The sequence below is a fragment of the Magnolia sinica genome, chromosome 2, assembly GCF_029962835.1.
Source record: "Magnolia sinica isolate HGM2019 chromosome 2, MsV1, whole genome shotgun sequence".
NCBI lineage: Eukaryota > Viridiplantae > Streptophyta > Magnoliopsida > Magnoliales > Magnoliaceae > Magnolia > Magnolia sinica.
This window is the reverse complement of record NC_080574.1, coordinates 31,836,003-31,849,466: the sequence shown is the minus strand read 5'-3', so window position 1 is coordinate 31,849,466 and position 13,464 is coordinate 31,836,003. Positions and strand designations below refer to the sequence as shown.

At 41.3% G+C, this 13,464-nt stretch overlaps 1 protein-coding gene across 5 annotated transcripts in view; it reads left to right on the top strand.

The window, feature by feature from the left end:
* Window positions 1-4,830: 4,830 nt before the first annotated feature.
* The window catches only part of LOC131236896 (cold-responsive protein kinase 1-like), a 29,830-nt gene continuing 21,196 nt past the window's right edge, over window positions 4,831-13,464 (top strand). The window contains exons 1-4 of one of the 5 annotated variants that reach the window (XM_058234418.1): window positions 4,831-5,745; window positions 8,634-8,756; window positions 12,683-12,810; window positions 13,005-13,218. In XM_058234418.1, the coding sequence (XP_058090401.1) occupies window positions 4,974-5,745; window positions 8,634-8,756; window positions 12,683-12,810; window positions 13,005-13,218 (1,237 nt within the window). In that variant the 5' untranslated portion in view covers window positions 4,831-4,973. Of the gene's footprint in view, window positions 5,746-8,630; window positions 8,757-12,682; window positions 12,811-13,004; window positions 13,219-13,464 lie in introns of all 5 variants that reach the window. The other 4 variants (XM_058234415.1, XM_058234419.1, XM_058234417.1 and 1 more) reach the window with 4 other exon arrangements.

Below are 13,464 nucleotides of genomic sequence, written 5' to 3'. Positions count from 1 at the left end.
TGTATTATAAGTGTTGCGAGATGGTTGTCTTCTAAAAGCACATTCTTTTGCACTTTCCTTTGATCTTTTGGTTTCTTCCTGAGTTTATATCTTCAAACTATATTGTTAAATGGTTAAACTTTTGGTTACACACTTGTTCCACTGAGCATGTTAGAAAAAATATTTTTCTCTCAATTCAATCAAGTCTGGGCCATACTATGAGAGAGGTTTTGGATTTGACTAACATGTTCGATTATGATGCATGGACGTGCTAGAGTCCTCCTGACTTAAGGGTTGATTGAATTGTTGGTGTCCCCCTATGTTAATGCACTTATTTGTATATATTGTTTGTCAATCACGTGTGTTGGTATGTCAGGGAGTCGATTAAGCCCTTGGAAGTTGAAGATCGAAGATACATGAGGACATAGGTATCAAAGATCAAATAATATATATATGAAGTGCCTTAGTGACCCTAACCCTTGACCCAAAACAACCCTAAATATCTAGATAATCATAACTTAATAGGAAAACCTTGTTTAATTATCCCTTAGCCTTAGGAGCCTAATTGAAACATGATAAGTAAGGCTAGAAGAGATATGAAAAGAGCTGTGAAAACATATTGCCCAAAACAATAGTTTTCAAGTAGTTCTTGTTTCCATCGAGCAATCCTCAAGGGCTCTTCAATGGCATCGAGTAGTCATCTCAGATATATCCAACAAGTTAAGATAATTTTACTTGAGTTTTTTAACGACATCGAGGTCCCATTTAATGACATTGAATACCACGCGATGGCATCAAGTTGAAGTGTGTAAATAATCAGCAACATTTCAACTGAAATATGAGTTTCTTAATGGTATTAAGGACCAACTCAATGCCATCAACAAAGTTATTTTCTACCCATTTTTCACTGTTAGAGCTTGAACTTTTTATAAAGAGTATTCTGATCTTAGGATTTTTGGTACAATAGAATTTTAGGAGATTTGATGTTCATATCCTTCATTCCTAGCCTCTAATTTCATAAGTTTCAAGTCATCTTTATGAACTTTAACACTCTAATAAGGATTGCAACCTCAAATGAGAAAATGAATTTGAACTTTATTATGTTCTAAAGATTAGACTTGAACCAATGGTCAAATCATTTGTCTAAACCCTCTAGAACACCAATATACGTGAATCCTTTAGGATTACAACATTTTCAAGAGTTGTAGGAGATTCTACTACATTCCCATCACCTTGGTCACCTTAAATAGAGCATCATATGCAAAGTATTTGTTCATGGAGCTGAACTATCAACAACAATGGACGTAGGAGCATTTGAGGAGCAGATTCAAGTACGAAAGAACTTTGAAGAAGAAACTCAAATAATGCACTACAATGAGTATGCCCGGGACATCCAAGCCATACATTAGATGGCCTACACAGTGTAAATATCTTCGTGCACCACCGGTTCAGATAACTCGTTCGCACAACACGATTGTTACAAAACTTGTCAACGGTTGACGTTTGATGTTCTAGGTTTCCCTTTAATGACTAGATGGGCCTAATCTTTTAGCCTGACTCGTGTAAAAAGTGGAATCTTGATCTATGATCATCCCTCACATGCTATTGGTACGTGTGGTCTTGTATAGTGGTGTTGTTAAGGATTGCCTACGGCACTGCCATAGGTATATCTTTGTGGCACATTGTGACCCAAGCTTTGTGGGGCCACTGGGATGTATGTGTTTAATCGACGCCCCCCGTCCATTTTCCCAACTCATTTTAGGGATTAGCCAAAAAATTGATGTAGATCCAAAGTTCAAGTGGACCACACCATAGAAAACAGTCGGGATAGAATGTCTACCGTTCAACATATTTTCTTTGGTGTGGGCCACTTGAACTTAGGATCTGCATCATTTTTAAGCTCCTGTCCTAAACTAACCTAGAAAAATGAATGGACGGCGTAGATAAAACACACAAATCATGAGCTTCAGAGAGCTTGAACCACATTATGTGATAAGCAATCCTCACGAGTGAGCAAGACGCCCTTTTCAAAATAAGAAAAATTTTGATACTTTGTAAAGGGTGATAAATATCATGCAAGCACTTAAAAATTTCACCCTGTATATAAGTAATTAAATTAAACTGTCCAACCATCAATCAGAATGGTAACATCATATTGATGCCTAAGTTTACTTAGTAAAAGCGTGGTAAATATAATGAAAGCACTTAAAAATTTCACCTAGCATATAAGTAATTAAATTAAACTGTCCAACCATCAATCAGAATGGTAACGTAATATTGATGCCCAAGTTCAAGAATCAAGTTGATCCATCCATTAAGTGAGTTACAATTTACAAAACAAATGCATGGTCCAAAATACTTGGATGAGGTTTTTGCCAATCCATTCACATTCACATGTGTTTTAATATTGGGACCATGAGTTAATGAACCAGATTTTCTTTTGGGGGAAATATGTACAAGGTCAAACTAACTTAATGGATGGATTAAATCTTTTATGTATATGCCATGTAGGCACATATGTGGCATGTATGCCTGCACACGTGTGCTAGCAAAGCTCTTAGTTTCCTTTTATCAGGGTGAAGCGGATTGCATGGTGTGCCACAGCACTGATCTCGGTGGTGTATTTGGTAAAGTTATGTGGGGCCCACCATGATGTATGTGTTATATCCACACCATCTATTTATTATGTGAGATTATCTTAGGGAATGACCCTAAGAATGAGGCAGATCTCCTCAAGTGGAATACAACACAAAAAAATATAGTGGGGTTCCCACCGTTGAAACCTTCCTAGGACTCATCATGATTTTTATTTTAACATCCAACCAATTCATAAGGTCACGTATGCCTGGATGAAGGGAAAATAAAAATATTAACTTGATCCAAAACTTCCAGAGCCTTCAAGAAGTTTTCAATAGTATGCGTTCAATCGTCAATCTTTTTTTTTTTTGGTGGTGTGGTCCACTTGAGGTTTGGATCTGCCTCATTTTGGGTTAATCCGTAAGACAGTCTCATAGAAAGGATGAACGGTGCAAATATAACACATACATCATGCAATCCACTTCCTTTTTCAGTTAGTTCCACAAGAAGGGCAAATACGGACGCGGATACTGGCAGGTTGAGTAGCGAGACTCTTACTCAAGTGACGTCATCAAGCTCTGTAGGCCCTACCATGATGTATGCGTGATATCTACACCGTCCATCTATTTGAAGAGATCATTTTAAGGAAAGAGCCAAAGAATGAGGCAGATCCAAAGCTCAAGTGGATCCCACCATAGAAAACGGTGGGGACAGTGACATCCATCGTTCAAAACTTCTTAGGGGCCACGGAAGTTTTTGATCAAGCCTATATTTATTTTTGCACTTCATCTACTTCTATAATAACTTGTGAATAACTTGGATCTAAAAAATACATCATATTGGCCCTAGAAATATTTCAATCGGTAAGTGTCACTGCCCCACTGTTTTCTGCGGTGGGGTCCACTTGAACTTCATATATCGTATACCTCATTATTTGGTTCATGCCATAGAATGATCTCTCCAAATGGATAGGTGATATGGATACAACACATACATCATAACACATACATCTTGGTGGGGGCACATAGAGCTTGGTGACGTCACTTCAGTAGCGATTTACTGACATTGTCGTTAACTAACCCGCGTCAGGCAAATACACCATTTCACCCCTAGAAAAGGCTTATATGCATATTTTCGGAAATATAAAATCTCCAAGCATTTTCTCCTGAAGACGGCTATTGTGAGGAATATTTGGGTAAAAATCCCTAATAGTTATCTATTTACATGGTATTAACATTTTACATTGTAAATCGGAAATAAAAAATGAGTTGGCAAGATGGATAAACAGCACGGTTAAAAACAAACATCATGGTAGGACCAGCAATGCTCTTCCAACATGGCATTGGTGCTGTGTGCTACACCATCCAATCTAAGTCCATTGCAAACTGGTTCTGTTCTGCAAAGTCCAGTAGGTCTGACTATGCCACCGTTGGATTTACATTTATTTAGAAAATGCAAATTCAACTGTGGTCTGTGGTCTCGTAGTCTGTACAAATTAACTACCGTAGCATTTCTCTTCTACATCAGCTATTAGCTGTCGATCCATGCGTGCGCATATATTTATTAAGAACATGTTAATCCACGACTGAATACACGGTGTACGCTGTAGCATGTTGATTTATTTGATAATGACATTAATATATTTTAAATACTAGAGGAGTAATGCCCACACACAACTAGTTGGACAAATCAAATTGGTCCAACTAGTTATGTATTTAATAGCAAAAAATTACTTTTCTATACCAAGTGATATACTACACGTGAGATCCATAATATCAAGTTTTACATAAGTATGATAGAAATTATATGTCCAAGATCCGGCCTGTCCATTAAATAAAGCCTATTAATTATATTTTATCTGCCGAAATTTAATATACGATCATCATCAATGAAGCCACACACAAGTTAAATATGTACGGCTAAAATAAATTTCTAATAGCTCCGTTTTTTTGTAAATAGATATCTTACCATTAATCATTAAAAATAATAATATGAGTATTTGATAGCATTAATTGGTCCTCGAATAAATCAACTAGTTGGCACAATTTTAATAGTAGGAATTTAATACCCTCGGTTTGGTCTTACTTGAGCCTTGGATCTTCTTTATTATTTCTTGGTTCATAATCTAAACTGATATAAAAAAAAGAAAAAAAAGGAATGGACGGTGTGGGTGAAATCATTACATCACGGCGGCCCATCGAAGCCCAGCCTGTCCCCAGCTCGGAACAGGCGGGGGATTACCTAATCCGCGCCCGAAAACTGGATGGACGGCCGTGGATAAAACACATACGTGTCACGGTGGGCCCACAATGTCGGCGGTAAAGGGTGGTTAGCACATCCCGACAGAATCCGCCTCCCAATAAAACCCCCGGAAACAACCCCACCGTTTCATCTCTTTCTCTACACCTCACATAAATATGCAATTCAAGACCCCCACCCACTCCTTCTCTTTAATCACTCTTCTTCTCTTCTTCTCCAATCCAACCTCATCAGATCCTCAAACCAATCTCCTCACCAAAGACTGCAACCTGTTCGACGCGCCGGACAGTCCTTCCGTCCGCCTCATCTCTGCCAACCTCAACGCCACCCTCTCCGACCTCCGCTCCCAGCTCAGCTCCTCCCATTTCGCCACCGCCCAACGCCCCGGTATCTATGCCCTCTTCCAGTGCAGAGACTATCTCTCCGCCTCCGACTGCCTCTCCTGCTTCTCCTCCGCCGCATCGGAGATGCAGCGCAACTGCCCGTCCGCCAGCAGCTCCAGAGTCATCTACGATGGATGCTTCCTCCGTTACGAAGGCGAGGCGTTCTTCGATCAGGCAACGCAGCCCGGTAACGCCGGGTTCTGCGGGAATCGGACGGTTCTGGACGGGATCGACTTTAATCGGACCGCTCATATGCTATTGACGGATCTTTGTACGGCCACGCCGAGGAGCAGAGGGTTTTTTGTTGCGGCGAAAAGGGAGGGGGTTGGGGTTGGTGATGTGGTGTACGGGGTGGCGCAATGCGCACTTACAGTGAGTGAGAGCGGGTGCGGGGAGTGCTTGACGGTGGCGTATGGAAACATAGAGAGCTGTCCACCGAACGCAGACGGGAGAGCGGTGGATGTGGGGTGCTTTTTAAGATATTCGGATACGGCGTTCTTTAGCGATAACCAGACGACGGATCTCGCAGCGTTACTAAGGAGGAAAGGTGAGTGGTCCACGTTGAATATTTTGCAGGCCCACTTTTTGGTAATCTCGCCCGTTCATCTGATGGGCCCGACTTTGGACAGGTGATGCGTCGAGAACTTTCCGGATTCTTACAACGCATTAAGATGAAAACACAACAACCGTTTTCATTTCATAATAAGGCGTTAGCAGTGTCTCGAAAACCTTTCGCATTAGGTTGCAATAACTTACTGCAAAAGGCTTTCCACACGCGGAATGGGTATTTGCATGCCTGTTTGATGTCGTGACCGATGCCTGTTTGATGTAGTGACCGATGTGATGGGATTTGGTTAGAACGCAGGGAGATGTAGCTCTGTTAGGCCGTCCCATCTCTCAAAGTCAAAGCGGCTGTTTACACCGACCTCTGTACGTGCACGGCAGTAACTGCTCTGCGCAGGAATGATCATCTGTTTGGAGGAACGGACGCCACTTGCCCGTGGCCTTCATCCACTACGGTGGGAAGCTACGTAGGGCTCAAAAGATTGCCGTCGCAAATCCCTCTGTCCATCAGTTTCTCAAACTCGTAATAGAGCAGATTACGAAAATCAGGAGGATCCAAAAATCAGATAAGCCACGCTATAGGTGACTGCACCTCGATCATTGAAAACTTTGTGTGGGCTACGAAAGATTTGGATCAAAATGATATTTGTGCTTACAGTTTATTCAAGTGGTAATAACCTCATTAAGGGTTTCGATGGTATATAAACATCCAGTGGAATGACTTTTGGATTACCTGATTTTTGAAATCTGACCTATGTATTGAGAAAGTGGGAGTGGATTTGTTACGGCGGTGGATTCCTAACTGTGGGCCCTACCTTGATGATGTGCCTTACATCCAGGCTGTCCATCTCATGATCCCAAAAACTGAAGTAGGATGGTGATCTAATATGATCTGTAAAAGTGGATGGACGGCGTGTATGCAAGGTACATACATCGCAGTAGCCCGACAGGTCCACAGCTGAAATAGGCGTGTAATGATCAATTGCTCGGAGATAGAAGCATGTTCTTTCTTTCCAAGAGAGGGGAAGAATATATAATAATAATGAGTAGAGGGTAACACCTGCAATTCTGCTGAAAAAGTCAGAGATGCTTAAATGGGTGAGCCCCACCGCGGGATTGCCTCCAAAAGCTTACGTAGGAGCAGGTACTCCAAAGCAGTAAATAAGCAGATTCAAAACCCAAAGTCAAATGGCACGGCATAAAACAGTGAGATTGAACTTAGATCAGGCTAATATTTTAACGGTATGGATGGCCCCCAGGGAGGTTTCAACGGTTAGGAATTTCCCCACCTACGTTTTCCTATTGTGCGGCCTGCTTGAGTTTTGGATCTGCCTCATTTTTGGGCACATGTCCTATCATGATACGGTGAAACAGACGGACGGGGTGGATTTCTTACTAACATCACGGTGAGCCCCACGTAGCTTCCCACGCAGAAAGTTTCTGCAAAGGGCTTTAGCCGGCAATCCACGTACACGGCCCAATATCTCTGCACGAGTTCGGTAATCCACCCCATTGGTCTATTGAGTCCCATCGTCGACGGTAGACGTACCAAAATAGCCTTTCTTTAGTTGAGTGTGGACCGTTGCTGTGTTTGTTTTAGCCATCTACTTATAGGCCACAAAATGAATGGTTAATAACATTCACGGTGGGACACGTCGGACACGTGATCTGGATGTTCAAAATGTGGGCTCCAGGTTTCACAATTGAAAACCCTTGTATGACTTTCTGAGATGGGTCCGCATTTGCCCCCATGGTCTACAACGTGCCATGGACCGGAACACCAAAGCTATGTGGGACCCACCATGTTGTATTCGTGAGATCCATTCCGTCCATCATGTGCGCTCCGCAATGCTAGGTTCTGAATCCATAGTAAGCCGTATCCACAACTCAGGTAGGACACACCACAGGGGACAATAGGGATAGACACGAACCATAGGTTTGTGTGTGCAGCCACCATGATTCAAACCCGTTCATCAGGTGTTCTCACATAGATTAAAAAATAAAATAAAATCAGCTGACCTAAAACTTAGGCCCGCCCCAAAAAGCCAACTTAGGTGGCGGAAGGGTGTTGTAGGCGGTTCCGGCCAAAGGCCTAGAAGGTAATGTACTTAAAATATTTGATTGGAAAATCCTAGCCTCAGATCAGGCGGTATTTATTTACCCAATCAGGATTCAGTATGCCTGTAGGGCGGTTCCTGAGGGGAGAGATTGAAGTTGTGTTTGCAGCACGCTTGGCCTGATGCACACATGTGAGAGATCCCGACCATATGCGCACCTGATCATCGGCTGGCTGAGTTTTTTTTTTTTTTGGCCAGGAACGTCTACGGTACCCTCCGTCTGACGAGTGCCCCGATGCTATCGGCACGTGTTCGTTGAATGGGTTTTTAAATCTCTCCTCTCGCGGATAACTCGGTTCTCATCTGTCAACGCTCGCGTGGGGACATGTTCGCATGATCCGAACCGTTTATATGATGAGCTCACCGTGGATCTGGGACATTTAAAAAAAAAAAAAAAAAACGTGGGGACTACTTCGATCTTTGATCATTGAGCTCTTTCCCTTCGAATATGAACCGTCTCCTTAGACGTCTTTTTATGGCCCATTATCGAAAGGTGAGGATCTTCCAAACTTGGAAGTATTTTGACGTATCCTCCATCAACTGTGTATCTCATCAAATCAATGGTTAGGATCACCAAGCAGTAACCACACACGTGCCGTAAACAGACCCTATATATTCCCTTTTTAAATATACAGATTGATTTTGGATTTTGTGATATGTTCAATTTTTATCCGTCCATTTGATGGTCACTTTTGGACGATCGTGATCAGCAGGAATTGATTGGATTTGGGTGAAATGGTAATATGTGCAGGAGGGTTGGGTCGTCGTAAGAAAGACATCATCGCTATCGTAGCTGCCTTGCTTCTCTCGGGAATGCTGGTGTTAATCGTACTGCTGCTTCTTCGACGTTTCAAAAAGAACAAAATGTCTTTACAAGGTTCGAACAAAGCTGCTTTTCCATCCCTTCTGTTTCTCTCAATTCAGTTGTTGCAAAAATATTGATTTTAATAAAATATATTTTAATAATGAAAAAATAATAATATATAATATATAAAAGTTGTTTAGAAAAACATCGTTTTGTAAATTTTTTTGGGAATAATCCCACATTGGAAAAGGAGAAGAAAAAAAATTACTTCATATGAGAATGGTGGAGTATTATAATACTTACCCACATGGTATAAAGGAGAATGAAATTATGCATTGGAACACCCCTGCGCGCGTGCTCGGGCTCGGTACGAGGGCGTGAACATGTGAGGCAGTGTGGCTGTTGAGGTGCTAGTGGTGCACTTTGCACTTCGCGGCGACCCTTCGCGACTTTGAGCGAACCGGGGCGAGACGTGTGCGAGTCGCGGTGCGACTAAGTGGCTAAGGCAAATTGTTGGCTGGACGAAAAATCTAGAGGGTTAAATGAGAGTCTCTTTGAATATATAGAGGCTGGAAATATAGCTGTTGCACAAATGTGTAACAGCTATAGACTTGATTGTAGGAGTTATGTAGAAACTGGTACATGGCTAGCCCAACAGCTAAAAAACGGCTAACTGTTGTCTCACAACAATCAGCATGCAGCAGATTAATGGTCATGCACAACAGACAGAAAACGGCCATAAAACGGCTAGTTTTCTCCAACAGCTAGAAAACGGTCATGGGATTTAATTCCCTGACCCATAACCCCCAGCCACCATAGCCTATAAAAGGAGGGCCTGGATGGGTTTCCAAACCATCTCTCAACCCACTTCAGCAAACCCATATGAACTAAGCCTAAGCCACTCTTCCCATATACAACAGTAATTATTGTAGTATAGCAAGGTTCGTCTGAACCATTGCTTGAGAATTAGACCAGAAGTATGGTCTAAAAACGTTCATCTGAACCAATACCTGCTGAAGATCAGTAAAAACAGACCAGTGCAGTGGTCTAAGTTCCAAATATTCTTCTTCTCTTCTTTCTTATTTTGGGATTTTTTTTTTTATGAATTTCTGCCAAACTGTGTAACAGAGTTCCATTAGTGAGCCTTTGTGTTTGCTGAACGCAGACCCACATTAGGCTCGTCGTATCCTAGAAGTGGTTTGCCAGTAACCTATCAGCATACTCAATCTTTTGAGTAGGGGCAAATAATACTTTAAGGACAACGTCTCAAACGTACTTCAGCTTGTCCTTAGTATAGATCATTTTGATTTTTCGGGTTCCATATTTTACAGAAATATTATAATTCTGTATAATCTACAACATCCATCAATGTGTATCTGAACGGTAACGGAATTGTCTACAACACCTAAAACACCTAAGCTTTGTGGGGTCCATCATGTTGTGTATGTGAAATCCACTCCGTCCATTAGGTGATGAGTCCGATTTAAAACTCATATGGGCCACCACACTAATGGGAACAATGTAAAATTTCTCCCCTAATTGCTTAGTTCACACGATGTTGTCCACCTGAGTTCTTTATCAGACTGGTGTTTGTATCTTCTCTTCATCCTGGTGAGTTACACCTGATTAACGGGTTTGATGAAAGATACACCCCAGCAGTGACCCCATACACAAACCTACGGTTGGCGTCCATGGTGTACTGTAAAGGCCACTACGTAAAGCAGCACTTTACGGGGTCGTGATGGCAGTAACAACCCTTATGAAAAAAAAAAAGAAAAAGAGACCCATAACTGCTGTTAATGGCCCATTACGTCCCCTATAAGGCTGCAACAACCCCATAATGTTCTGTTATTACAGGACAGATACATGTTTTTCGGAATTTTTTTTTTTTTGTTTTTTTTTTTGAGTGTGTGTGTGTGTGTGTTTTTTTTCAGTGCTATGGGACCGATATAGGTTTTTCAAGTTTTTTCATTTCAATAAAAAAAGAGACCATAATGGTTGGTATAGGAGCCGTAACGACCCGTATTGTAAAGGTAATGGTGGTGGCCATTACGGCCACTGCTGCCGTTACAGAATACCTTGTCGGCATCCCATCTCCACTGTTCCTTGTCTGAGTAGTGGACCTAGCTAAATTTGGCCTCAGGACCTAACATCGAGCCTCAAACATATGGGAACTCAAGTTTGGATCCATGTGACGATTCCCTTATTTATTTTATAATAGAAATAAGATGTACTCGTTTGTCTATAGATAATGCGACGCAAGATACCTATAGGCTCAAATATATTAACCTCATGCACGGACCCCAATTTATTGATCCGGATCATCCACGGTGCAGCCCATTTGTCGTGGGCTGCCCTGTGAAAATTGCGCCAACCAGATGATTCTATCCATCTGATCATTGTCTGCAACAACAATGGTGGGGATCCTATGCATCAGACAAGTACAATCATCAATTTGATTCCATTTGGTAGGCCCCCGCTTTGGATTGCTTTTGGCTCTGAGAATCACTTCAATGAGATGATCTTAGCTGTCCCATTGGTGGCTTGGAAAGTGAACCTTTATTATGGAATGGTGATGTCAAAGTTCTAATGAATTATGGACAGGAACATCTGATCGGCATGGTTTTTAATTGTGCCCTTTGAAGAGTGGGTTGGGGTGAATGGATGGTCTAGATGATTTGATTGGCATATCCATGTTCATATGCAAGGCTGGTATAGGGAGCTTCATAGTACATCTATTACAGAGAATCTATCCTTTTGGAAAGTAAGAGATGGTACAAGAGAAGGATGTAATTGTCATGAGGAAATTATATGATCCTTGGCCCAAGGGTATGGATAGGATTCTAGACCCCTTCATTTTCTCTTAGCATAAGTTCTTGGGGACTGGTCCGTCAACTGCGGCCCATCAGATCAATGATCAGGATTACCAAACCATTTCCTGTCTTATACGACCTAATTTTATATATTTGCTTCTTTATAATACCGTCAAACTACTAAAGTATCTGAATGCTCTTTTAGTAAGAACATTGAGATCCCTTAAGTGATGTGTTTGATTACCTTTTAGTTCTGTCATTCAAGAAGATGGGGAAACTGACGAAGATTTTTCTAATAGAATTAAAGCTAGGTGGATAAAGTGGAGATATCACTCTAGAAGTGTTGTGTGATAACCACATGCCTGCAAAGACTAGGAAGGATAAAATTAAGAATGAGGTCATGGGAAGCAACCTAAAGGTAGTCCGAATAGGAGAGGCCATGGAGAGTAGATTGATATGTTATGGTCAGATGACGAACCCACTGAAACTGGTTGAGATTAGCATGCTGCTTAAGCAGTCATTCAGTACCATGTTAACCTTAATGATGTGCTGCTCCATCCCATCATTGATTGCAAACATCTTTCCGATGAAGAAGGAACTGCAAAGCCAAATCTCTCCATTTCACTGGCCAAAACAATGCACTTGGCCTGCTACAATGTCATCGGTGGACCAAATGAAGTTAGTCAGTCTATGCAATTAAACACCATCCTTATGATACAAAATAACTGGAATGAGATCAGTAAACCATGAAGCAATATGATCGACATGTAGTTTACACAGGCTAAAGGCAATGATTGATTGGCTTTCAAGGGCACAGAAAAGCCAACAGTTTCCAGGTTTTATTCCTTTCAAGCTACATTGCCTCGTTTTCCTCTACAACTCAAAGACTCATGTTTAGCACCATTTTTTCTGACATTCAATTTTGGTTATGGTTATCTTTTTCTGTACTGCATCCAAGCTTGTTTCCATGAGTGACATTTCTCAAATGGAAGCAGCCTGGAAGGTTTTGATTATCAGGCATCTACTTTCGGTTTGAAGGACTTTATCCTTGAGCCCTTCTTTTCTCTTCAAGTCACAGTTAAAAAAAAATAATTTCCAACACTCTTGAACAGACCAATTTCCAGGCCTGTTGGTTTTTAATTAGATACATGAAACAGTAGAGGTCCTCACTCCTTGTTTTGGCAGCAGAGATACTAGGGGCAACCGAGCTGCGTGGCACAGTGAATTTCAATTACCAAGAACTTAAATCTGCAACCAGAAATTTCAGTGAAGAAAATAAAGTGGGTGGAGGGGGATTTGGAGATGTATACATGGTAAGGTTCTTCACGTTGGCTATTTTTGAAGTACTATTGTCATGTAAGTGTAGTTGGTTGCCAAACATGAAAAATGAAAAACCGGTATTATCAACTTTTTTATGTGAAAAAGATAATCCTCAACATCTTTAATATATACGCATATCATGTATTTGATGCTCGCAGAAAGATTTTCATTCTTCCATCCATGGCAGGGTGTTATGAGAGATGGGAAAACAGTAGCTGTCAAGAAACTTGCAATCACCCAATCCGAACAAACGAAGGGGGATTTTGAGAAAGAAGTGAAGCTTATGAGCAATGTTCATCATCGGAATCTCGTCCGTTTGCTAGGATGTTGCAGCAAAGGCACAGAGTATCTACTTGTTTATGAATACGCCGCGAACAACAACCTTGCCAAGTTCTTATTTGGTATTGTCATCAATCCGAATTCACTACTTAATGATCTTAGTTTGCTTATACCTACCAGGCCCCATAAACTACTCTCTGGATAGTCTGCATAAATTCTTTCTCCCTTTTGGTAATCATATTTGACTGCTTTAAGGATATTGGGAGCTTAACAGGTCCATATGGAGATGATTTAAACCTTGAGTAGCTGTTCCTTGATTGTGTATTAGAAATAATGGGTTTCAATCTCAGATGGTAAAATCGAACGGT